Below are 23,863 nucleotides of genomic sequence, written 5' to 3'. Positions count from 1 at the left end.
CAGCCCCCCCCACCCAATCCTTCTCTGAGAAATACAGCCAAACAATGCAATGCATTTGGGGTATTTTGTGACCACTAGGGTAGATTATTTGGATACGACCTACTACTGGGCATTAGGGGATTAAAACAATGCACTGGATATTCTCCAGGCTTTTGGACAGCACTAAAAAAATGGCAGAAAGTGCACTATACAGCAAATAAGGCACAGTTTGGGGTACAGCTTTGGTTCCTACAGAGCAGTGGTCACTAACGCTGTTCCTGGAGATCTGGACCTTCCTGAAGACTTTATCTCCATCCGTAATCATGCCCACCTGACCACTGAATCATTGCCTTAAGTTCTTCATCAGCTAAAACAGGTGTGTTAGATGTTGGTTGGAGATGAAACCTACAGGAAACTAGATCTCCAGGAACAGGGTTGGTGACCCCGGCTATAGAGGGTATATTTAATATTTATTTTTCTATGTATAACCATGCAAAATAAAGTGACTCAGTGGCTCATTATGCAAACAGCAACTTGAATAAAGGTTACTGACAGCTTCGAATACATGATTTTACATGTGAACTGATGAACACATGAACTGAAATCATATTTGAAGATTTGCTATCATTTATACTGACATTTTTCCAGAGCACTGACTAGTAACTAAATAGAAAATGGATCTTGGGTGCACGGTGGCTTAGTGGTTAGCGCGTTCGCCTCACACCTCCAGGGTGCAAGGTAGGCTGACTGGCATGTCCAAAGTGTCCGTAGTGTATGAATGGGTGTGTGAATGTGATTGGCACCCTGTTCAGGGTGTACCCCGCCTTGTATCCCATGCACCCTGGGATAGGCTCGGTTACTCGGTGTCTCGGTTACTGTCGCTCCGTAAAGTGTTTTACACAGAGCACTCTACTTCTATATTAAATAATGAACAATGACTGGGGAAGCGATTTTAGATAGAAGCTTTCTATCTAGGTGCTTTTCCCAAACCCTATGTCCAGAAACAGCAGTATGTGACATAGGAATTGAAATTTTCTCAGATTAGTTATACTGTAAAGTGATCAAATCAGAACAATTGGTTCAAATAATTCCTTGGGTACATGTGGGCACAACTTTTAGTTCCTACCTGCAGTTAGTTCCCATTTACTGTTTAACATCCAAAAATGGAATAAAAATAAATAAGTAAATAAACTATAACCATGGCTTCTTATCCTGTTATATCCAATGGCAGGAAGCAGCGGAGATCATTGATGCCTCTGCTGAGTGTACGTAACTAGTACCATTAGCTTCCTTTGCTAATCTAAAAAGCTAGTATGAAGCCTAGAACGCAACACAGAAATCAAACTTGGACTTTATTTAGAATTAAAGTGGTGTGTATAAATGGTATATTTGGCAGTAGGCTATACATTTAGGTCACTACTGTTTCTGGACAACGCAAGCCGAACACCACGCCCACAACAGACATGCACTATATGGCTAAAGGTTTCTGGACACCTGACCATAACATTCATATGTGCTTGTTGAACATCCCATTGCAGAATTAGTCCCCCTGTTAATGATGTAGTTATAATAACCTCCACTCTTCTGAGAAGGCTCTCCAGTAGATTTTGGAGCGAGGCTGTGGGGATTTGCTCATTCAGGCACAAGAGCATTAGTGAGGTCGAGTGAAGAGGTCTGGGGCGCAGTCGGTGTACCAGTTCATCCCAAGGGTGTCCAGTGGGGCTGGGGTCAGGACTCTCTGCAGGCCATTCGAGTTCTTCCACTCCAACCTTGGCAAAAACCATGTTTTCATGGAGCTCGCATTGTGCACAGGGTCACCAGTCATGCTGGAACAGGTTTAGTCTCAAACTCCTACTTCCAGTGTAGGGAAATTACACTGGAAATGCTACAGCAATTTTGGGGGAAGACTCACATATGGGTGTGATGGTCAGGTGTCCACATACTCCACAAGGCTTTGTTAGTGGTACCTAAACCCTGAAGAGAGTTTGTGTAACCATTCTGTAAAGATAAAGCTTCTTCTGTTTTTGCCATCCTTTGTAGCCGATTAACGTTAAGAAGGATCAGTGCCATTAATTATACATTTCATCTCAAATTTCAGAAGTATCGTTGAGGGGTTTCTGCTGTTGTTGGTCATGTTTTAAAAAACAGGGCGTGTCTACTAACTCACCTAATAACTGAAAATAAGAACCTAAAGCTCAAACTGGACACAAGGCCCGGATTATCGAGAGACAAGATGATGGATACACGAGCAGAACATAGTACAACCTTGTTAGATGTATAGTAGCAGGCAGAGAGAGGGGACGGTGAGCTATGATATGTTACCTATCAGTGGTCCAATTACTGTCCACACTGCTGGCTGTGCCAGAATGATGTAAGAGGTGAACTGAGACAGAAAGACAGAGATAGATAGAGAGATAGATAGAGAGAGATAGAGAGAGAGAGAAGGAGCTTGGAGGGTTTGAGTGGGTGGGACAGTGACAGAGCGATCATTATCCTAAACAGCACAGTGTGTGGGGGAGTGTGTGGGAGTTGGGGGGGGGGGGGGGGGAACAAAACACGTAGATAAACACAAAATTCGTCCGATTCGTTTCAGAATGAAGAGCCGCTTGCAACCAAGGACGTTTTCTGAACATACAATGCTTGCACAAGCATCTACGTGACTGAATGCACTTGTCTGCATGTGAAAGAAAGAGAGGGGCATTGGGAAATAATCAAAAGACAACGAGAGAGAGAGAGAGAGAGAGAGCGCGCATCATGTGTAGGTGGAAAGCATTTACAGTTGGGCTCCAACTGAACCCCTGTGGCTTTCTCACCAAGTGCATAACACACGCAAGACTAGCTGCACACTGCCAAGATTGACAAACATGCATCTCTGTACGACAGCAACACAGTGAGCAACACACCAGAGACAAAAGCCCACAATTTAACAACAAACCATTAACCTAGGGCTCTTTCAGAAGGACAGCAGCCAGGGGCACCGAGTGGCTTCCCTGCAAACCGGTGGTGTGAACAGTGTGAGTAAGTGACAGAGAGAAAATGTGTACACATCTGCATTAGGTATGGACCATGAAGTGATATAGCAACGACCAATGGGATTGAGGGACAGACTGAAGCCTGAAATTTGGCCATCACATATAGTAGGACTATCAAAACTTTGTTCTTTTCTTTTATGCAATATTAATACTTAATTATGAAATATATAAAACTTGGTACTTAATACCCAATTTCATAATTACACATAAAATGAAGGAACAGTATATTGGCGAGTATGAATAGATTTAGCAACTACAACTATTTAGCAAATCCAACCAGAACTGGATTCTCTGGGAAGTTCACACTGTATTGAGCACACACAGTGAATAGGAAGCTATTTGGAATGTGGGCTAAGCTTACTAACATACTACATACTATCATACAAAGGACAGTTAAATCATTATATCACAATTATTCTGGTAACAATCACCGGCTAAATTCCATCAGATTTGAATTTCGAAACAAGCGTTTATGACGAGGTCATTCGGTGTAAATAAAGATTATCATGATTAAAAATCTAATTTACACTTGTATTACATAACGACAGAAGGTCCAGCTCATGTCTGTGAAAGAACGTTAACAACGCGTAGGGCTATCTGCTTGCTAGCTAAGTGACAAGTTCGTGAGTAGCATTAGTGTAGAGTGCTGTAAAAACCGGAGTCTTAAAAATGCAGAAACGAGTCAGCATTAGCACGCCCGGTTCCATCGGCCCGAAGTCAATCGGTCATTTTGAATTGGTCATTTTTGGTTAAATGCCTGAAATAAGGTCTGAGGTTAACACAACCTGAAGATATTTACTACATAAAATACATCAATAATATCCCACTCTTTTACGCATCTTGAAAAAGGTTGCTAACAAAAAAAAGGCGGTTGCTAACAAGTGGCTAAATGGGACTACAGGAGGTTGTCGAGGACATTAAACATCACGCTGAACAGGAAATCTCATCTACTATACCCTCGTTGTGTTTATACTCACACTCTTCCTGCTCCAACTCAATTTATAACATTTTCCAACTGTAGTGTTTTTTCCCCCCAAATTGTAATGCTATAATTTCTATCGAGAGCTTAAATGGTGGTGACGTTGACGTCATGCCACCGTGGTGTAGTTTTTAGCCCAACTGTAGCTTTTTACTTCTGGCGATTGCATTTCGTCTTCAACATGAATAGAAGTTGTGTTCATTTGTGAGGATTATCTTGATGAACAAAACATGTAAGAATCATAAACTGTTGTTGGTCATAGAGCTTATTTTCTGCAATAATCTAAAAGCCAGTGGAAACTTCCGGGTTGGCTACAAAAATACGTCATGTTTGCTGCACTCTTATATAACCAAGTTAATGCAACGTGCTCTCTCAAGTTTGACATGTCCTTGTAAGCTGAAATTTTCCAGGGAATAAGCGAGGCATATTGATATTTTATACTGGCAGCCTAGAGGGAGAATAATTTCTATATGTAACCAAGGACGCTTCTTCTTCATGAAATCACTGGCTTCTTTATTTAAAAAAAACAAAAAAAACAAAACAAAACAAAAAAAAACATCTGTCTCAGTCAGTGTCTGATGAGATCTGTCAGGATAGCACGAAAGGGGTGCTGAACTACACTTCCCATCAGCCCCAGCATGTCATATGTTTATCACTTGCACCAGTTTACTGTTTCACCCTGATTAGCACCAACATACAAGTTCCTGTGTTTCAGCACCTGACTGTCAAGCTTCTGTTGTCATATTTGTGTGTTGTCGTGTGTTCCACAGTCTCGTTCACTGTCTGAATGTTTTTACCTAGTATTCTCTGTTCTAGTTCTGGATTTCACTAGGTGCGTCCCAAATCGCATACACTATTCTACGCCATTTTGTAGTATAAATAGTATAATAAGTGTGTTTACACTGAAAAACACCAAAAAACAAAGTGCACGTTAAGTTCCCGGATGATGCACTCGGGGGGGTGGGGGGGGGGGTGGGGGGGGGGTGGAATGATGGACACTTCATGCGGATGGGGAGCGGCTACATCAGGCTCGGATGCTGAATGGGGGGGGGGGGGAATCAAGATGGCCGAACATACTTATTGAATTCTTATAATAACGCATAGGTTGTCTACCGGGTTTTGTTATTTAACAATTCTCATCTTTCAAGGAAGCTTTGGCTAGTTATTTGTTTGGCTATTTTGGTAATGCTAGTTCCATCGCATTATGTATGTCTGACCTTATTTGCCCTAGACTGGGAAACAGCATATACGTCCGGTTAGTATTGAAAGTGTGGCATTTGAGAAGATACTACCCTTCTAAAATTCATACACTAGACTGAAGAGTGTACAGTGTATACGTGCAGAGTGTACAGCATAAGTGTATAAGTGTATGGTATAAGTGTATAGTGCATAGTGTATGAGTGTATAGTACAAGTGTATAGTGTACAGTGCATAGTGTATAGTATAAGTGCATAGTATAACTGTATAGTGTATAATATAAGTTTATAGTCACATAAGATTTCTGTTTAATATATATCTGCAGATTTTGTTCACGTTAAATCAATTTTAAAAATGCATTCCACTAGCCACGTCTCCACGTGGCAGAGCGCATGCGAGTTTGTGTTGGGGGCAGGGTTTGAGGGCAGGAGGTGGTCAGGAAAGTTTTAACTCCAGGGTGTGGACCACTCATTGTGGAAAAACATCACTGCTATTGTCCTTTCATTATCCTGAACCCAATCACATCCGAGATGAATTTCCCCTAAAGCACAACTCCACGTTATACAGTACGTGCTTCATAAGTGCTTTCTACCTCACATTGAATCATGTATGTTGTGTGTACACACACCCACACGCCCACACACGCGGATGTCTTCATCAGACGATAATGACTCATTCCGCAAGAGAACTTTGAGAACAGGCTGGTACACACAGCTTAAAAAGAGGCTAGTCACAAGCTCAGTGGGGCATCGTCGCTCAGTCATGCATCTGAAAACCAGGCTGCGGTAAAGAATAATTACACAGGGACAAGAAACTGAACATCACTGCGACCTGAAAAGTGAGCAAGATTCCGTGCAAACGCAAACTCGAATTGTTTAATGTGACGGGTGTTGCAGGACCTGTAATGAGTCACTGAGGTCCAGACTGAGCTCTGTGGCACAAAGAAGAAAATGAAAGGAGCGAAAAGCAAAAGGAAAGAAAAGTGCTAGAGAGCGAGACTGAAAAATTTAAGTGCTAATTGGCTTTTCAGAGTTTAAATGAAAAACTGGAATGGAGTCTGAATATTGCTCCATGAGAGGCTTTTTAAAAACTGAAATCACCGGCTGCCAGGTCTGACAAGGTCCCTCAAGAGACCCAATTGTGCAGATGTGGCTTTCTTTTATGGAATGAAGCCATGATGAGTCCAAACTCTCGAATCAGAATTTCGCCCACGCTCGGTGACGGCTGGGAAATGAGAGAATTCACTCGAATCTCTAAATGTTCAATCAGTGGGAGAGTGGATCAGGCTGTGAATACTAAATGATCACTGAGGACCTGAGCAGCAAACAGGGTATGAGTAACATTCCCGAGGTCCCACATATACAAGCTAAACAGAACCAAAGCAGTACTGGAAAGGTCTTTCCGTACTTAGTTAGTACTTAGTAATTAGATTTTGAACTAATTGATGTATGACTGAATTCCAACATAGCATTGGGAGATTTCTAGCCAGATGTATCCACCCCCCATCACCTCCACCCCACGCTGTCCGACAAATGCACAAATATCAGTGTACAAACACATTTTCCAAAGAGAGAAGTTCATTCTCAGCAGACCTGACATTTCTGCCTAAGCATAAACAGCTAAGCAGCATCTCACACCATGTTTCAGTTTGTCTAGTCGTGCGTTTGCAGGCTCATGGCCCAGTGAGACCGGGAGAAACAAACTTACCTAGGTCTTTGGATCCCTGGCTCTCGCTGGCCAGCTCGCCCATCCTCACCAGAGTGTCGAAGTAGCCCTTGGCTGCAAACGTCACCGCTGTAGAGGAAACACAGTCACAGACGGAGTGTGTAACAGAAATAATACACTAATAGTCAACTTCATTATTAACACTTCCTGCTGGTTGTGTGAAAGCACTGCTGATGCAAAACACATTATGGCTCTTCAATCACCCTGCTGGAACTGCTGCTCAGCCTCGGCACTGCACGGGACAAGCACACGGCTCAGCACTCGGCTTTTAAAGGAAGGACATTTAACGACTGCACCGATCGCACACGCACACACATACACCTCGCATCATACAGGACTTAAAGGATCTGCTGCTAACATCTGGATGCCAGATACCACAGCACACCTTCAGAGGTCTTGGAGTCCATGCCTCGATGGGTCAGAGCTGTTTTGGTGGCACAAGGGGGGCCTATGCAATATTAGGCAGGTGGTTTTAATGTTATGGCTGATCAGTGTACACACAAACAAGCACACAAAACAGAAACGCGTACACAGAGGCACGAACAACACACAAACACAGCTTCAAACACCACACTATCACACAAACACAGAAACAAACACGGACTCAAAGACCACACACACACACACACACACACACACACACACAAAAGATACATATATACACCACACAGACCACAAACATGCACACAAACACAAACCTTGCACACAATCACACGACACAAACACACACAAATACCCTCACCCCCACACAAACACACACACACAGTGTGCATGCCTCATTGACCAACAAATCATCAACATGAGAGACGAGAAACAATAGATCATTATCACTGCTGCACAAAATAGCACGAGACAAAAAGACGGAGTAATCAGTCGTGACTAGTGCTATGCTGTGAGTCGTACTGGCTGACTGATGTGTGCGTGCACGGTTCTTACACAACTTTGTGCACACCACAGAAAGCCTTTTCCTGCCTCTGAAGTCACTCGGCCCCGCTCTTCATCCTCCTCCCAGTACTTTCGAGTCAGTGGAATAGTAATTTGCAGGTATTGCATCAATTCACTATGAGACGCGGTGCTCACGTTCCAGGATGACTAGACGACTACAGCGGGTCACTGATCAGACTGGCCAGCTGCTCTGTCTATATAGAAACTAGGGCAAGCACCATTGCTCTTTCTGCCTCTGTGTGTGTGTGTGTGCGCATGCACAATTGTTCAGAACTCATTTGTAGAGAGTTATGCTGAAATGCTTCTCGACAGATGGGACCAGTGCCTGCGGATAGCTGCGAGTCCTCCTCTGGAAGACGCTCTCTGAATCAGTGCTAGCAGCTGGAGAGAGCCACATGTTCATATGCTGCACTAATTAAATCATAATCTATAGCAGCCCATCATTCTGCAGGACCATCTCTACAAACGTCCCCTCATTTCTTTCCCAGACATATAAGGGGAGACCCTCTTGGTCGCCTCCTCCTGCTGCAGGCTCCACAAGTCAGCGGCGCACATGTCGAGTGGTGATTAGCTGACGGCGCATCTGAACGCTCGGAAGATCACGAGTAATCTTCTTTCAGTCTTTAGCGCTCAGCCTCAGAGTGGCCTGACATTAAGCTCCAGGTTCACAGGTGTCTTCCTGTAAATTGCTCTTTAGAAGCCTGGGTATATGAACCCAGACCATCTTCTTAAACGGTATCCTGGCTCGACCTTGAGCCTTCGCGCCTCTGGGGACAGTCCGCTCTAGATCTTTTTGCGAGTTGTCCTAGGTAGTAACTTGTCCAGAAGTGAGGCCATAAAGAATAGAGCTCCCGCTTATCCTCAGTCCCGCAGTACGTCTCTCACGGACCAATCCGCTGAGCAGCGCTAATGCTCCCAGAGCTCTTTGGAGGGATTTATCCTCCTGTGTGAGTGAATTCGGTGAACGTTTACAGCTAGAGAAGTCAATCTAATCATGTGCTAATCTCTACATAGGTTAATATTGATGCGCTCATTCTAATATTGTATCATTTCTATAGTAAGACATGACGATACTTCAAGTCTAATAATACTAATAATAATAGGATGAAAAAAAATCATTTAAACAAATAAAAAATAATTAACACTTATAGAAGGAGTCTCGAGTGGCAGAGCTTTGGAACAGTCAGTGGGTTTCCTACTACACTATTGAGGGATGCTGTTGAGGGAGGAACGGCTTATAAACGTTATAACAACATTAAATAAATAAATAAATAAAACGATTATAAAATTCTCAAACAATGCTTTGGCATGATACTTCAGGACATGCCGTTATTGGAAAATTATCCGTCCACTTCGCAGCACACCCTGCCGTGTTTTATTTCTTACTTATCTTCCTGAAAGGGAACTCTTTCTGCAGTGTAGAATCCTGCAGCAGTGGCTTCCCTCTGAACCTGTACCGAGTCGACTGCTGCAGGTTATGAAATGGTACGTGCAGAATAGCCGATTCACAGTTTCACATATTTAGTGCCGTTAAAATGATCAATCTGTGATGATTAGGGGTTACACGGCTTGTTTTTCTTGTGCGGCTTGAGGATTAGGTAAGGATTAGGAATGCTTACTGACTGTCTCGGTTTCAAAAAATGAAATGTGGCAGAACTCAATACAGGACACTACAGTAGTGTTTTGATTTAAAAATAATAATAATAATAATAAATAAAAAACATTTGATAATTTATGTAATGTCTACAAAAACTGATATTTTTTGTGTCATAAAAAATAATGTTTTTTTTTTTTTATAAAATATTATAAAATATTTACATTGTATTTACATGTATATAAAAGAACCCTGTCTCAGAACAGCATTTATCGCCATATCACCCAGCCTTAGGTGGTGGTCATCGAAGACTGCGCTGAAATCTCTTTCATGTCAGAGAAAAACCTTGCACAATAGCATACGAGATCATTTCTCACTGGAGAAAATGCCTTTTTTTTTTTTTTTTTTTTAAATCACATCACAGAACCACATCTTTACTCCAATACAGGTCTATTCATCATTCTCAAAAGGTATTGTATTCCAAGAGCTGCTTGTCATTATATCAGAGATTAGGAGAAATAAATGAGCCAGAATGGAAACGTAGACACTGACGGCCGATTATCTGGATCTTAAAAGCTCAACCGATACGGAAAGTCTTCCCGGCCGTGTCGCCGCTCATCCGCCGACTAAATATCACGTTCTCGGACATGTAGTGTGCATCGTTTTCAATCTGAAAGGCCTCCGCAGAATTGGTTTGTGTGTCTCTCTCTAAACAACTCGGTGGTACTGAAGGTACCGATGGCTGAGCTGGAGCTGATAAGGATGATTGTGGCAGGATGATAAATTGAACGGCGTTGTTGTCATGACGGTCTTTAAAAGAAGTGGCGCGAGCAGGAGGTTGAGAGGCGGGAGGCGCTGGCTGGCTGCCCAGAAGGAGCGGCTAAATGAGGACAGAATGGGAGAAAATGGTGCCGTACTTACTGGAGAGAGCTTTCTCGTAGTTCTTCCCCATGGCAACAAAGTTCCGCAAGCAGGGGTTGAACTGCTCCATGATGGTCTGAAAAGCACAGGGAGAAGAGATTTGCTCGTCAGTAATGCTAACAGCAGCACTAGAATGAATACACAATGAAAAGTACATGGCTCATCAGCATATCCTTGGAGGAACACGTGCACACGGACATACTGGCTCAGTCCCAAATTCAAGAATTCACATTTTTGTCAGTTTTTACTAGGACTGCTTTAAGACGTACATCCTCAGTGTCCGAAAAACTGTAGCAGCAACGCAAAGAGGAACGCAAGACCTTAATAAAACAACGCAAAAAAGTAACTATATCTCTAATATACAGATACAGGACTTCGATTCGATTCGATAGACAACGCTTTTAACGACGACGAACTGTCACAAAGCAGCTTCCCAAAAAATCCGAATGTAGATTTATATTTAGATCCCTAATGAGCGAGTCAGAGGCGACAGCGGCGATGAAAACACTTCCCGAGAAGACAAGAGGAAGAAGCCTTCAAGGGAAGCAGACTCAAAAGGAGTCTACATTAATCATCATTCTTTCCCGGTTGTATACTATAAAGTGGAACAACGCTCAGTGGTAAAAGGACCAGTATGAGCACTGATGGTCTTTATGATTACAGCAGCAGTTCAGAGGTACAAGTCTATAGTATCCAGGTGAAATGATCAACTGAGGAAAGAGGGTGGGATTTGGCAACAATCATGCAAGCATCAAATGAACAGAATCCGCTCGTATTCCTCCCCAACCTTGACCCCACTGCACATTGTTGTGATGCGTACGCATCATGCTATTCGTGTACGTCTGTTCCTGAAGGAGGCAACCCGCCGCTGACTGTGAGGGTGGAAGAGAGAAACCTACAGACGGCTCTGAACCACTTTCCTGAGTTTTGGAGTTAGGTGTCGTTTGAGAGATAACAAGGTAGATGTCTTTTACGCTTAACATTTATGTTAAAGTGCGAATATCTCGCGAGGTGGAAAAGGCTAAAAGGAAAACCCCTCTAAGCACCATTCTAAAAGTGACCAACATGAACACGCCCCTTCACATAATCGTGGAGCTGAAGCTCAGCTGTGCAGGTACCTGTCATAACACTCGCAGCTCTGTCCCCTTTTCCTTCAGGCCTTTCTCCAATTAGAGCGGCAGCAGTGCTAGGGCTGCAGGGTTAACCAACTTCCCGAGCTGAGAGTACAGCGCACTGCCGTGTTCCTCCCTCTTGCTCCCATTCTCACACAATGACTAGATCGATATTCTACCTCCATTATCCCTTCTCTGTACCACCCAAACGGAACAAGCGCTGCAAACATGTGCAAACATGTGCAAACATGGCTCAAGTCCTGATATTCCCTGTGTGAGGTCAGCTGTGTGACTCACTGTGCTTTCTTTATTTAGTTTTTTTTTTTTAAATCAGGCAACTACATTGATATTTTGGGATGAATGGCCGTACACAGGCTGTCTCTGGAGTCTAGTAATGACTACAATAAAAATTCTATGCTTATAAGTTACTCCTCATTTTAATTTTAAAAGTTTGTTTCCCCAATTTGGTCACCTGCCACTGTCAACGCCCAACCCACCATCAAGCTCTCTCCTATCAAATAACAGCTCCCAACTGCGGAGGATGAAGGCTAACGTGCTTCCCCTGAGACAAATGAAGGCAGCCAAGCACATCTTTACGAACTGCTGCTCACGTTGCGTCACTGGGCGGCGCAATGCTTTTGGAGGAAAGCTCAATCCACCTTCTCCGGCAAACGTGAGCTCACAAATGCATGCGATTGGCTAGTGTTGGGCTGGCAGCCGCTAGCGATAGGCTGCTTTATCCTCGGGTATTAAACTAGCGATCTCCCGATGACAGGGCGAAGACTTTCATGTTGCACCTTTCTGGAGATCCAAATTCATTGCTTTGATCCCTTGAGTCATGATCATTACTAGGTCACATGGCTATTACATGTACATGTGTTGTACCTGTGCTAGAAAGTCCTTTTATACACTGTCTATATTTCATCATTCTGCAACTTCTTAAACTCACAATACTCTGTTTTGGGGTTTCTTTTCAGCAGGGGACAATAGGAAACACGAAATTTTTTTATTTTATTTTATTTATTTTTTTTAAATGGAATCTTTATCTACATGTCCATTCGGATGAGATATACATTACCTAGGGTTTAGGGATGGGTGAAATGGACTTAAAACTACATCACGATATTTTATGGTATTTATTGCGATAACGATATAAATACAGTGCCATTCGCCACCGTTTCTAGCTATACGTGCCAGCTACATGCAGTCTTGAGAGTCTCAGAAACACAAACATTGATCTGAAAGTAAAACTGATTTTCAGTAAGCAAAAAAAGTGCCAGATTGTAGAGGTAGCTCCTCGTTTACTGATAAACTCCTCCTCAGCTTCACGTCCGCCTTCCGCCGGACTTGTTTTCGCTCTGCACGCGAGCTACGAATGGGTCGCAGGCCGTCGCACACAAACACGTCATCAACTAGGCTTTATCGTTATCATCGCGAGAAGACACTCTTATTGTGAGGAGAATTTCTACTGGTAGATGATGTCACCCATCCCTACTGGGGTTATTTCCACTGGTCATTTTAGAGAAGGTCCAATTCAGAACAATCTTTCCAGCACAGTCCGTAAAAAAAATTTTTAAAAAATTTTAATTCTTGACATGACCGATTCAGAAGTATGCCACATACGACATTTATTTCACAGCCTGCTTTGTATACACCAAATGACACGAAAGATATTTAGCCAAACGTTTTTTGGAAACAAACGTTTCGCTAGACAAAAATTAGAACAGGGGCTACACAGTGTGTACTTTTTCCGCTGAAATTCAAGCGATATTTGTTCTCATGGCCTTATTACGGGACAAAGAGCTTAGTTTTCATGACGTTTTGAAAGCAGCAAGTTGTTACACTAGAAAGATTCAAACTTAAAATGTAGTCTATAAAAACTACAGAGTAAGATGCATTAAGATTGATATAGAATCAATTTTACGAATACCTTGAATCGAAATCAAATCAAGAGAATCCCACCCCTACTCATAATACGGCTTTCCAATGGAGCGGCTCAAAGAAAGCGGAACCCGAGCTGGAAATTTTGTGAACGCAGGCGTGCAGAGCGCCGAAACAGAACAGAAATAGACCGTAAACCTGAGTGCTAGCTGCATCCTTAGTACACGTCGATGGGTTGAAAAATAGCAGGTCAAAACCCATATTGGATATGGGGAGCGGAAGATAGATTTGAGCCGAATGGAGTTGGCTGATTTAGGTCAGGTATTTATAGATACTAGACGACTCGATGCTGCTAGTTTGTATTAATGTTTTACGATGCAGGTTTCGTTAACAGAGGCGTAAATCACAAAAACGGTCACCTGTGGATGAAGGGGTAGAGCATACTTACTGTGGGGCATGAAAGGAGGCTCGTTCCTCTCTGCCTTAATGGACCAGAGAGCAAGGTCACCTTGAAGTTTGTGCACAGCTCGGAAAGTGGGTCTGGCCCTGACGGGGACAATGAAGCCTGGAATGGCTCAGCAAATCAGCACACCGAGGAGAGTGCTTGAACAGAGCAGAAGAGCGATGGAGAAAAGGATGCTGGATAAAAACAACATTTCTATGACGGGAGACTCCCCCTGAATGACCTTCTTGCGCAGATATTCTTACCCCAACCCCAGTCTGAGCGCACAGGAGATACTATCTAATTCTTTTTTTTGGTCTTTGGGATGCTTTCTAGTGTTCGACCAGGAGTGGTTATATTTATATTGAAATATTTTTCTGGCAGATTCCAAATCAACAGTGACCATGTTGTCATTACCATAATCATTTTACATTAAGACATTTAAGAAAACTAGTACAAGAATAAGTGTTAAAGTGGATATGAGCGTCATTATAAGAAGGATAGTGAGGTAGAACACATGTATACCTCTATACCGAGCATGTAGCAGCAGCACAACGCATAAAACCATGAAGATGTCAGTCAAGAACTTCAGTTAATGTTCACATCAAACATCAGAACCAGGTGGGCTGGCTTGAGTATTTCAGAAACCGTTGATGATCTGGGTTTTTCCATGCACAACAGGCTCGAGAGTGTATACAGAATGGCGCGGAAAACAAAAAGCATCCAGTTAGAGGCAGTTCTTGGAGCAAAAGTGCCTTGTTGATTATTAGATTAGGCTCTGAGGCCAGATTTGTTTCGGCTGATAGGAAGGCTACGGCAACTCGAATAAAACTCGAACGCATCTCAGAATGCACAACACATCGAACCTTGAGGAGCGCTACAACAACAGAACACTACACTGGGTTCCACTGCGGTCAGACAAGAACAAAAATCGGACTCTACAGTGGACACACACTCACTGAAATTGGACAGCTGAAAATTGGAAACAAGAATTTTTTTTTTTTTTTTAAATGTTGTGCGAGTGTAAATATGAATATAACAATAGCTGCGTCTTAATAGGATACGTATATGTATTTTTCGTGTTTAATCGCCTTTAATCATTTTCATCTCTGCAAATCGTTACCCAAATGTTATTATTAAAAAGAGCCTTTCTTGATTTTTTTTTTTTTTTTTTTTTTTTTTAAACTCGAGAAAATAAAATATAAGATGAGGGGTCGTACTGACAAGTTTTTTTCCTGCTAGTTTTTTTTTTTTTTTTTTAATAAATGGTAACGCTTTATTTCATATTTAAACGCACTTCCCACTTGATTTCCCCCCCCCTGTTGTTGGATTTTACAATATATAAATAAGCAGATACAGATATTGGTCAGCCATGATGAGTCGGTGGTGGGGGTTGTTTAGTTGATTGTACTCTTTAATTTTGTTTTTCTTTTCTACACTCTGTATGCATGCATGTATGTATGCATGTATGTGCGTATATGTATGTATAACAAAAAATGAGAATGGTATTGTATCTATGTGACAGGAAGTATGCTTTTTTTCCTCAATAAAAATATTGGGGGGGGGGCTTTTTGAAGCCCACACTAAAAATAGCTCATTATTTGATATTTGCCCAATATTCAGCAGAAAATCCAGAAATGAATGCAGTAACTTATCAGTAACCCAGACAGATTGCCTTCATTAATCATCTTTATAATGTTACCAATGTTAAAAGCCACTGCCTGGGAAAACTGCCCAAGAAATAACTTTCTTTTTAAAAAATTTTTTTACTGTGTACATTTACAGCCACAACATTATATTACAGCATTTGGCAGACGCCCTTATCCAGAGAGACTTACAATTATCTCATTTATACAACTGAGCAGTTGAGGGTTAAGGGCCTTGCTCAAGGGCCCAGCAGTAGAAGCTTGGCAGTGCTGGGATTTGAATTCACGACCTTCTGAGCAGTATTCCAACTTCTTAACCACTGAGCTACTACTTCCTCTAACATCCTCACTGAATGTCTGACGCCGTGCCAAGTTTACTCCGCCGTCAAAACATTAGTCTGATGCGCATCCCACCGCCCGCCCACCCACCCTCACAATGATTTTAAGTATATTAACGTGATGAACATGAACTCTGTTTACACTTTTTTTGCACCAGGTGCACACTGCAACTCAAACACACACAAATGTATGTGCACAATCAGATAAGGAAAGTCAAGGATACAAGTGTTTAAATGGGCATTTTACTTCTATTAGCAAGGACAAAGTAGCATGGGTGCCCAAGCAGATTTCCTGTCCAGGCTACTAATTTGTCCAACCAAATACAAAACCATTTTCCTTTTGGTAGCTGCTCAGCGGATTAATAGGTTTAACGACCAGGGAATGACGAGCCCCACTCCTTACTGCCTTTTACAAAAGAAGCTACGAACTTTCATTTGGAAAGTAAGCCATGTTTAAACTTCATGCACTTCATAGATTTGTGACGCATCCTAAATGCTGCAACTATAGCATGGGCTGCAGTCCAGGCACAATCTGGCTGATGGTAGACCAATTTGGTTTCTGAGGCAGGAACCTACAGGTATGTAAAAATACTGAAGAAACTAAATAAAATCAAATAAAAAAATAAGCAAAGCTCATTTATGGTTTGTCCACTCCTGATAAGGATAATTTGATTATACCGATATTTCATTCTGATTGGAACTATCAATCAATCCATTTTCCATACCGCTTACCCTACACACTGCACACGTGGTGGGGGACACCCTGGACGGGGTGAAAACCCATCACAGGGCACAACTGCACGCACATTCACACACTATATACAATTTAGATATATCAATCAGTCTACAACGCATGTCTTTGGATTGGTACCTGGAGGAAACCCCCGAAGCACGGTGAGAACATACAAACTCTGGTGGAGGGTGGAAGTGGGATTTGAACACCCAACCCTGGAGGTGTGAGGCAAGCTTGCTAATTGTAATGTGTGTACATGTGAGAATTAACTGTTTGTAACATGCTTTGAATCCATTCGATATGATATACACATGGTGTAAATGCAAATACTGGAGTAATAAATAATGTGTCTAATGAGTTTTGAAATTTCTCAAAGACTCCTATGAAAACCACTAAGCCACTGTTCCCTCACTGCATAACCTGGTTACCTTTATTCTGACTGACCGATACGCACAAGCACTTTGTAGAAGTATTAGGCTGTATGTAAATACACACGTTATATAAAATAAACCATCACCCAAAGTCACAGTGAGCAGCGTGAATACTAATTGAACCTCAGACAGGTCTTTAGAACAGTGGGGGGAAAATGTAGAAATCCCACAGTGTACCTCGGGTTCAGACTGAATATTAATGAGACCTATGATGGTTCTCGAGAACACTTGATAAAAAGACATTGAGAAGTAGCACAAAGTACGTGATGGTTTTGTATTTAAAAAAAAATAATTTTAAAAAACCCTTCAACATGAGCTAAAATAATTATTGTGGGAATACCACATGCAGGATTTTATTTTTTTTACTTATTTTTTAAATGGGGCTCAATAAATGTTGATATTGTTTGATCCTTTACAAGATCATCATTAGCTCAGCCTGATATCGAATAAAGGGCAGTAATGTGGAGAGAAGGAGAGTGTGTGCCAGTCAAAACAGCAATAAGCAGCACTTCAGTAAATCTCCCAGCCATATGAAAGACCCCTCCATGTCTGCAAGGGGGCTGCGAGTTCTTGAAGGTCTTTTTCCTTCTCCCTCTTCTACGTTCTTCCTAGGTTTGCTGCTAATGCTTTTCTCCCAGTCCTTCCCTCCCGAAACAAGCTGCATGCAAAACACTCCAGTTTTAACAAGCTTTATCGGAGGAAGAAGAAAGAAGAGAAGAAGAGAGAGGGAGAGAGAGAGAGAGAGAGAGAGAAGGTGGGAGGTTTACATAACAGGCAGCAGACTCCATGGCAGTACTCCTGTTATATGCTCATACAAACGCCCTGAGCTTCGGTTAGAACACTGAGGGGGACGGCAGCCGCGCTCCGCTCCCTGCTGAACAAGATGTGCAAACACACACTCGCGCTCTTTAACAAAGAGCATCATTATCTCGCCCAGAACATTTGCTGGCATCACCATGGCTAAGAAACGGTTTTCATGTGACATAGGTGTAATATGAATTCCGTGAGCTTATGAATCAAACGTGCTAGAATTCATGGCGCGCTTAAGGGGAGGAGTTGGAAGCAGGGTTTTATTCTCCATATTTTGTCTGCGTTGCTAAATTTATCATCCATCCCAGTCCTCTTGTGCTACATCTGCCAGGCTAATTGCAGGAGCTAATTGGAACCCGAGGCCGGCAGGCACTTCGGCGGAGAGCTGGGTTATTCCTGACTCGCGTTAAGGGGGGCATGCACACCATTTCTACTTCAGTGACATGGCAGGAAAGCTGAAAAAATAAGCCAAGAGAAAGAAAAAAAGATAAGGGAGGAGGCAAGTACATACACAAAAAAACTACAAGCTGTGTGTGTGGTTTTTTTTGTTTGTTTTTTAAGAAGTCACAGCAGATAAAGAACACCGTGTGCTCACCTGCAGTCATGCATCATGCAGATAAGGTGATTTCCTCACTCTAACACACTCTACCTACTGAACCTAGTCATTAACTGATGAGCTGAAACGGGCATGTTACAGTTAAATAAGCAAAAGGTGCTATATTAAAAGATCTCTAGAATCACACATAGGCTGCGTCCAAACTCGCCTACTGGGACAGTACCTACTTCATTCGATTCCGTGCCTACTGATCAGCCGTTGATACAGTACGTACTGATCAGTACGTGTGTAGTATGAATAAAATCCGGACATACTACAGTCGCCATGTTGGCATCGTCATGTGACCTACAACTTCAAAAGAGCCGACGACGTGCTCTCTTCCACCATTTTTGATTCGGACAGCTCTTCCGCACCAGTCCCGTTGCCTTAAGGGTAGTGCCGTGCGATTAATCGAATTTTCGCTTTTGATTATGGCCTCCGACGATTGAAAACAAAATAATCGAGATAATGAGATTACTGTGCCGCATTGTGACGTTTTGCAACGTTCTCGTTTTGTCTTTTTAAAAATAGTAGCCATTTTTCTTCACAGCGGCACGCTTTCGCCCCTCCCTAGAAGGCCGAACTCACTCCCCGCCAAGCTGTGGCATTTTTAGTTCAGCTCAAGCCTAGATGACAGAAAGAGAGCCTTCGGTCGACAAGAAAAGGTTAAACCAGTTCAGCCGTTTGGAAACAATTTGGTTTCAAAGAGTCCGACGTGGATCATAAAGAAATAATGTTTGTTAACACTGGAAAGCCCATTTCCTCTTGAGTCATGACAGCTGGTCTAAATACACTCATTTCCTTTCGAGAGCTCACTAAACAAAGTGAAACAGAATTTCATTGGCTAAGGAAGTTTAAAGTTCATTTCTGGCGATGCGATTCGCCGAAATGCGTCACGTGACGTGCTCTGCCTGTCTACAAGAGAGACATCAATACAGTACAAAGAGATGCGGAAAACGCAGAAATTTCATGCAAAAGCATTAAAAAAAAAAAACGAATGTAAGCAGCTATCCATAGATCAAATAAGTAAGTAAAGTACATGTAGAGGCATAGTGATCCAATTTATGTTTATTTTTACATTATTTAAGTATATATATATATATATATATATATATATAGTTGTGTTACATATTGTTTTCCAGTTGAATTATATTCAAGGAAATCCACTGTTACAAATGCAATAAATTATTTTATTTATATAAAGTTCAATAAACGCGTGATATTTCCAAAGTCAATGAGTAATCGTGTTTAATAATTTTGATCTCAATATTGACCAAAATAATCATAATTATAATCGATCAGCCTACTGCAGAGTCTCAGCATAAGCGGTAGGTCCTCCGGGTTTTGCTCACCTACTGTTTCATGAATACTGCTGCTTTTTGCCTAGCATATAGTAGATTAGTAGGGATATTCGGACGCAGCCTTAGGCTGTGACCTGGGCAGAAAGAAGAACTCTAAAATCATGCATCGAGAACCGCTTTTCCACTGCAGAGCTGAATGTGTACAGCTGCTTCATCCGGTTTCTTTCTCCAGGTCTCTGCTTTGTTTTCCAATGTTGTGTGCTGCTCAATCTACCCTACGAACTACAGTAACACAAAGTGACACATGGCAGCAACAGCATCTCATGTTCAAAATAAATCTGCGGTTAAAATATGTGACCAATCCTGTTGGTGCAAAAAAACAAAACAAAACTGTACTGACAATATCACAGAAACCTTAACCTTGTATTGAGAATATATCCAGAGTCCATAAGATGTCCAGCCATCTTACGATATTGTTAAATGAAATATTTATTTTTAAAAAAATAAATTAAAAAAACCCTGTTGAACTGCATGTTAAAGAAAACTAGCTCACTCATTTGTGCCAACCTTTACACATTTTATGTGGGAGCTCCTCAGTTTCACAGCGGAGTAACCCAGTACAAGATACCGCTCAAAAATACAGGAAAGGAGCAGTCTATTTCTCTCCAACAACATGGGAGACGAGCCAGTCGACGTATTAATCTGGAACGAGCTGCACACGTGTTATGAACTCTTGAATATTAACCGACACCTTCTGGAAGGGTTGCCCCTCCCCTGTCTCACGTGATCTCAAGTCATATGGGCTCCCTCACGTTCGGAAAAGGTGTATGGAGAATGTTTGGAGTGCATTACTGTAAACTGAAAAATAAACCATATTATATATATATACACTCCACTACATCTGGTTCCAATACGAGGAGTGCAGTAATAAGATGTTTAATTTATATAGCGCCGCTCTCAGACCCAAGGTCGCTTTACACAGTATATACACCCACATACAAGTAATGCTTTAGTACTCGGATAAATCCTAAAGAGGAATAAAGGCTTGCGTGTGCTCGTCTCCACAGGAGGACGTTCTCTATAAATTTTCCACCCTCTCTTTCCAGCCATAATAGCATTTCTTATTCATTGAGCTTTTGATGAAAATGCTTTAGATAACTTGCTTGGATTTTTTTTTTTTTTTTTTGTGTGTGCGTGTGTTAGGATTTCATCCCAGTCACGCTGTTAAAATGTTTCCTCCAGGAGTGTTCCCATTTCTCTCTCCATCTGGCTCAGTTTGTCTCACCATCCCATCAAGAGAGACAAGATAGTTGTGATACACCACCGTGGCCACCTGCGATGTAGTTTCCCCCAGTTTAATGAGTGATTTGGCAACGCCGGTGAGTTAATAGAATGTAGCAGGGCTGCATAAACGAGCCCAGAGCACATGCTGTGTGCAATTAGGATGAAGGTACACAGAGTAATGCAACTAGATATCACCAGGCCTTCTGTTCAGCCCCATGACTTAATCATATCAAGATATAATATACACACACGCACACACGCGCACACACCTCTTTCAACGAGGTTGCCAGATGGCCAGAATCAAATACATTTCCCAAAGATCACTTTTTCTATGTTTGCTTGCTTCAGCAAGTAGGAATGTAGATTATCCAGATGCAGGAATGTGCAGATGCAGGGCAGCCCTTTAATGCCTGCAATCTATTCAGTTTATGTTCCCTTCAAAACATCAGAATGGGATCTCGTGGCATGGTTGCTGGTGCCAGATGGGCTGGTTTGAGGATTTCAAGAAACTAATTTCCTGAAATTTTCACACAGTTACACCAAATGGTGCGAAAAACAATACCAAATAAAACTCCAGTGTGTGTAAGTTCAGAGGGTGGAAACACCTTGTTGATATGAGAGGTTTCAACTGACAAAGAAGTCAAATAACAGCAACTCAAATAACCACTCTTGACAAGCGTAGTGAGCAGAAAAGGATTTCATCACGCACGCACGCACTGACCTGTACCTGCATGACGTTTTGCACAGAGCGGCTGCTACATGTTTGGATGACTGGAGGATTGCATGAATGAGCAGGTGTACAGGTGTGCCAATCAAAGTGGTCAGGGTGTGTACATCTCTCTCTGTCTGAATAGAGCTTCAAAAAGGGAAACGTTTTCTGCCGCATTCACCCTACAGCACACTCAAGCTTTCACCCTTTCCTGTTAGTTAGGCTTCAGCTCCTGGGAAGGGCACTTGTACATCTTGCTCATGATGTAGTACTGCATGGTATGCATGGCATAAGCACCGCTTCCAGCTTTTCAGAAACAACTGCCAAGCCAAACTTACTGCCAAGGACTGGGTTCAAAATCACTCAGCAGGTAGCGAGCGCAGGTATGCATTCGGGAGCATGCGAGAGCGCGGTGCTTAGAGAAAACAGTTTTCACACGGTGTCAATGATAAGCAACCTGCAGTACAAGTGTTAGCATGACACATTAACAGCATGATGTTAGACAGAATGCACCGACTCTTATTACTTTGCATTAACTGTCATAATTATGGCGTAACTAGCTCAATTTTATGCAAACGACTAATGGTTCCTAGATAGGCTGCGAAACGTGTTTAGTTTAACAGTCATGTCGATGCTCACATGTAATACGATTAAAAGCATCGCCTTGTGCATGAGATATTAGAGATGAGCATTTTAGCCACTTTTGCTCTCTGAATAGCCAACAAATATTACACCAATCTGATTAAAAACCAGGGTTTAGCAACCGAGGGTTCCCCAAATGCTAGGGGTTCATGGAGGTATTGCACTGGCTTTAACGTTAAAATTGCAATAATCAAAAACAAACAAACAAACAAACAAAAATAGTAAAGAGGTTAACGCACTTCACAACCTGAAAGGTAACATGCTTTGTCATTTATTACAAAAGTTTCAGATAGCCTACTTACAGTCTCAAGAATTAAGGCCTATTTAAAGCAAATAATTTGGGCTGAAAGGGTTTAACTGGCAAAAAGTTTGGGAAGCCCAGATTTAATGAATGAAACTGTTTCAAACTGATCTGGGTGGGAAGACTGGCAGAAAGTTTCATAGATCAAGATTTCTATATATTCTTTTCATTTCTACATATAAACCACAAATTGACCAACAAGAAAACCCAAAAAAAAAAAACCACAACAGCAGCAACAAAAACCCCACAACAACAACAAAAAAAACACAACCACAACAACATATTTATAGAGGCAGTGGTTGCTCAGTAGTTAAAGGCTCTGGGTTACTGATCAGATGGTCAGGAGTTTAAGCCCCAGCCAAGCTGCCACTGTTGGCCCCTTGAGCAAGGCCCTTGCCTTGCTCAGTTGTATAAATGAGATAAGTGTAAGTCACTCTGGATAAGAGCGTCTGCCAAATACTGTAAATGAAAAAAAAAAAAAAAAAGTGTAATATTTGTTATATTCATTCATTCATTCCTTCATTCAGGTCAGAGATGCAGTGGATCCAGAGAGTATCCTGTGAACACTGGGCACGAAGCATGAACACACACTACACATGTGATGCCGGTCCATCACAGGGCACCATGGGTGCACTCGTTCATACCCAGAGGCAATTTAATATAGCCAGTCCACCTACTGGAAAGTTTTTTGGGAAGGTGAGAAGATACAAGAAAACCCCCACGGCAGCCCACAGGAGGATATGTGAAACTTCAGACAGACAGTAACCAGTGATCAGGATTGCAGTGAGGCCCCTGGAGTGCCATACTGCGTGTCTGTAATATAGCTCAAACTGGCAGAACACAACAAAAAGGCCAACTAGCTTCTTGCAACACTCTACTGGTCATCCTGTTAAGGCTTAAGAATATAAATAGAATATAAACATGGTCAGTTGTTCAGGCATGAGGGAAGTTTGGTGGCTATTAGTAACCAGTCCCAGTGTAAAAAAAAAAAAAAAAACACCACCACAGAAGTATGGAAGTAGCTGGTATGGCATTTCCACAAAGGCGCGTTTAGCTTGACAGGAGACAACATTAACTGTTTGTGTCCCTATACACAATGATATCCACTTTAAAACCATCAATTTATTCCGTGTTGCAACAGAAAAGCATTTGCCCTACAGTCAGGAGACGGCGAGTTTCAAACCTGATGATTTCACAGTTACCCGTGGCTGGGAGGTAAGGGAGCAAAATTGAGCATGCTCTCTACTCTCTTGCCTGTCAATAATA

The 23,863-nt window shown here is 42.0% G+C and overlaps 1 protein-coding gene across 5 annotated transcripts in view; it reads right to left on the bottom strand.

The window, feature by feature from the left end:
* The window catches only part of baiap2a (BAR/IMD domain containing adaptor protein 2a), an 89,021-nt gene that overhangs the window by 46,368 nt on the left and 18,790 nt on the right, over positions 1-23,863 (bottom strand). For all 5 annotated transcript variants that reach the window (XM_053612483.1, XM_053612449.1, XM_053612458.1 and 2 more), the window contains exons 2-3: positions 10,373-10,448; positions 6,895-6,981 (exon numbers count right to left, since the gene is read on the bottom strand). In XM_053612483.1, coding sequence (XP_053468458.1) covers positions 6,895-6,981; positions 10,373-10,448 — 163 coding nt within the window. The remainder of the gene's footprint in view (positions 1-6,894; positions 6,982-10,372; positions 10,449-23,863) is intronic.

Source organism: Ictalurus furcatus, chromosome 2 (genome assembly GCF_023375685.1).
Source record: "Ictalurus furcatus strain D&B chromosome 2, Billie_1.0, whole genome shotgun sequence".
NCBI classification, from domain to species: Eukaryota; Metazoa; Chordata; class Actinopteri; order Siluriformes; family Ictaluridae; genus Ictalurus; species Ictalurus furcatus.
Note: the sequence above shows the minus strand (reverse complement) of the source record. Positions and strands in the feature narration are given on the sequence as shown.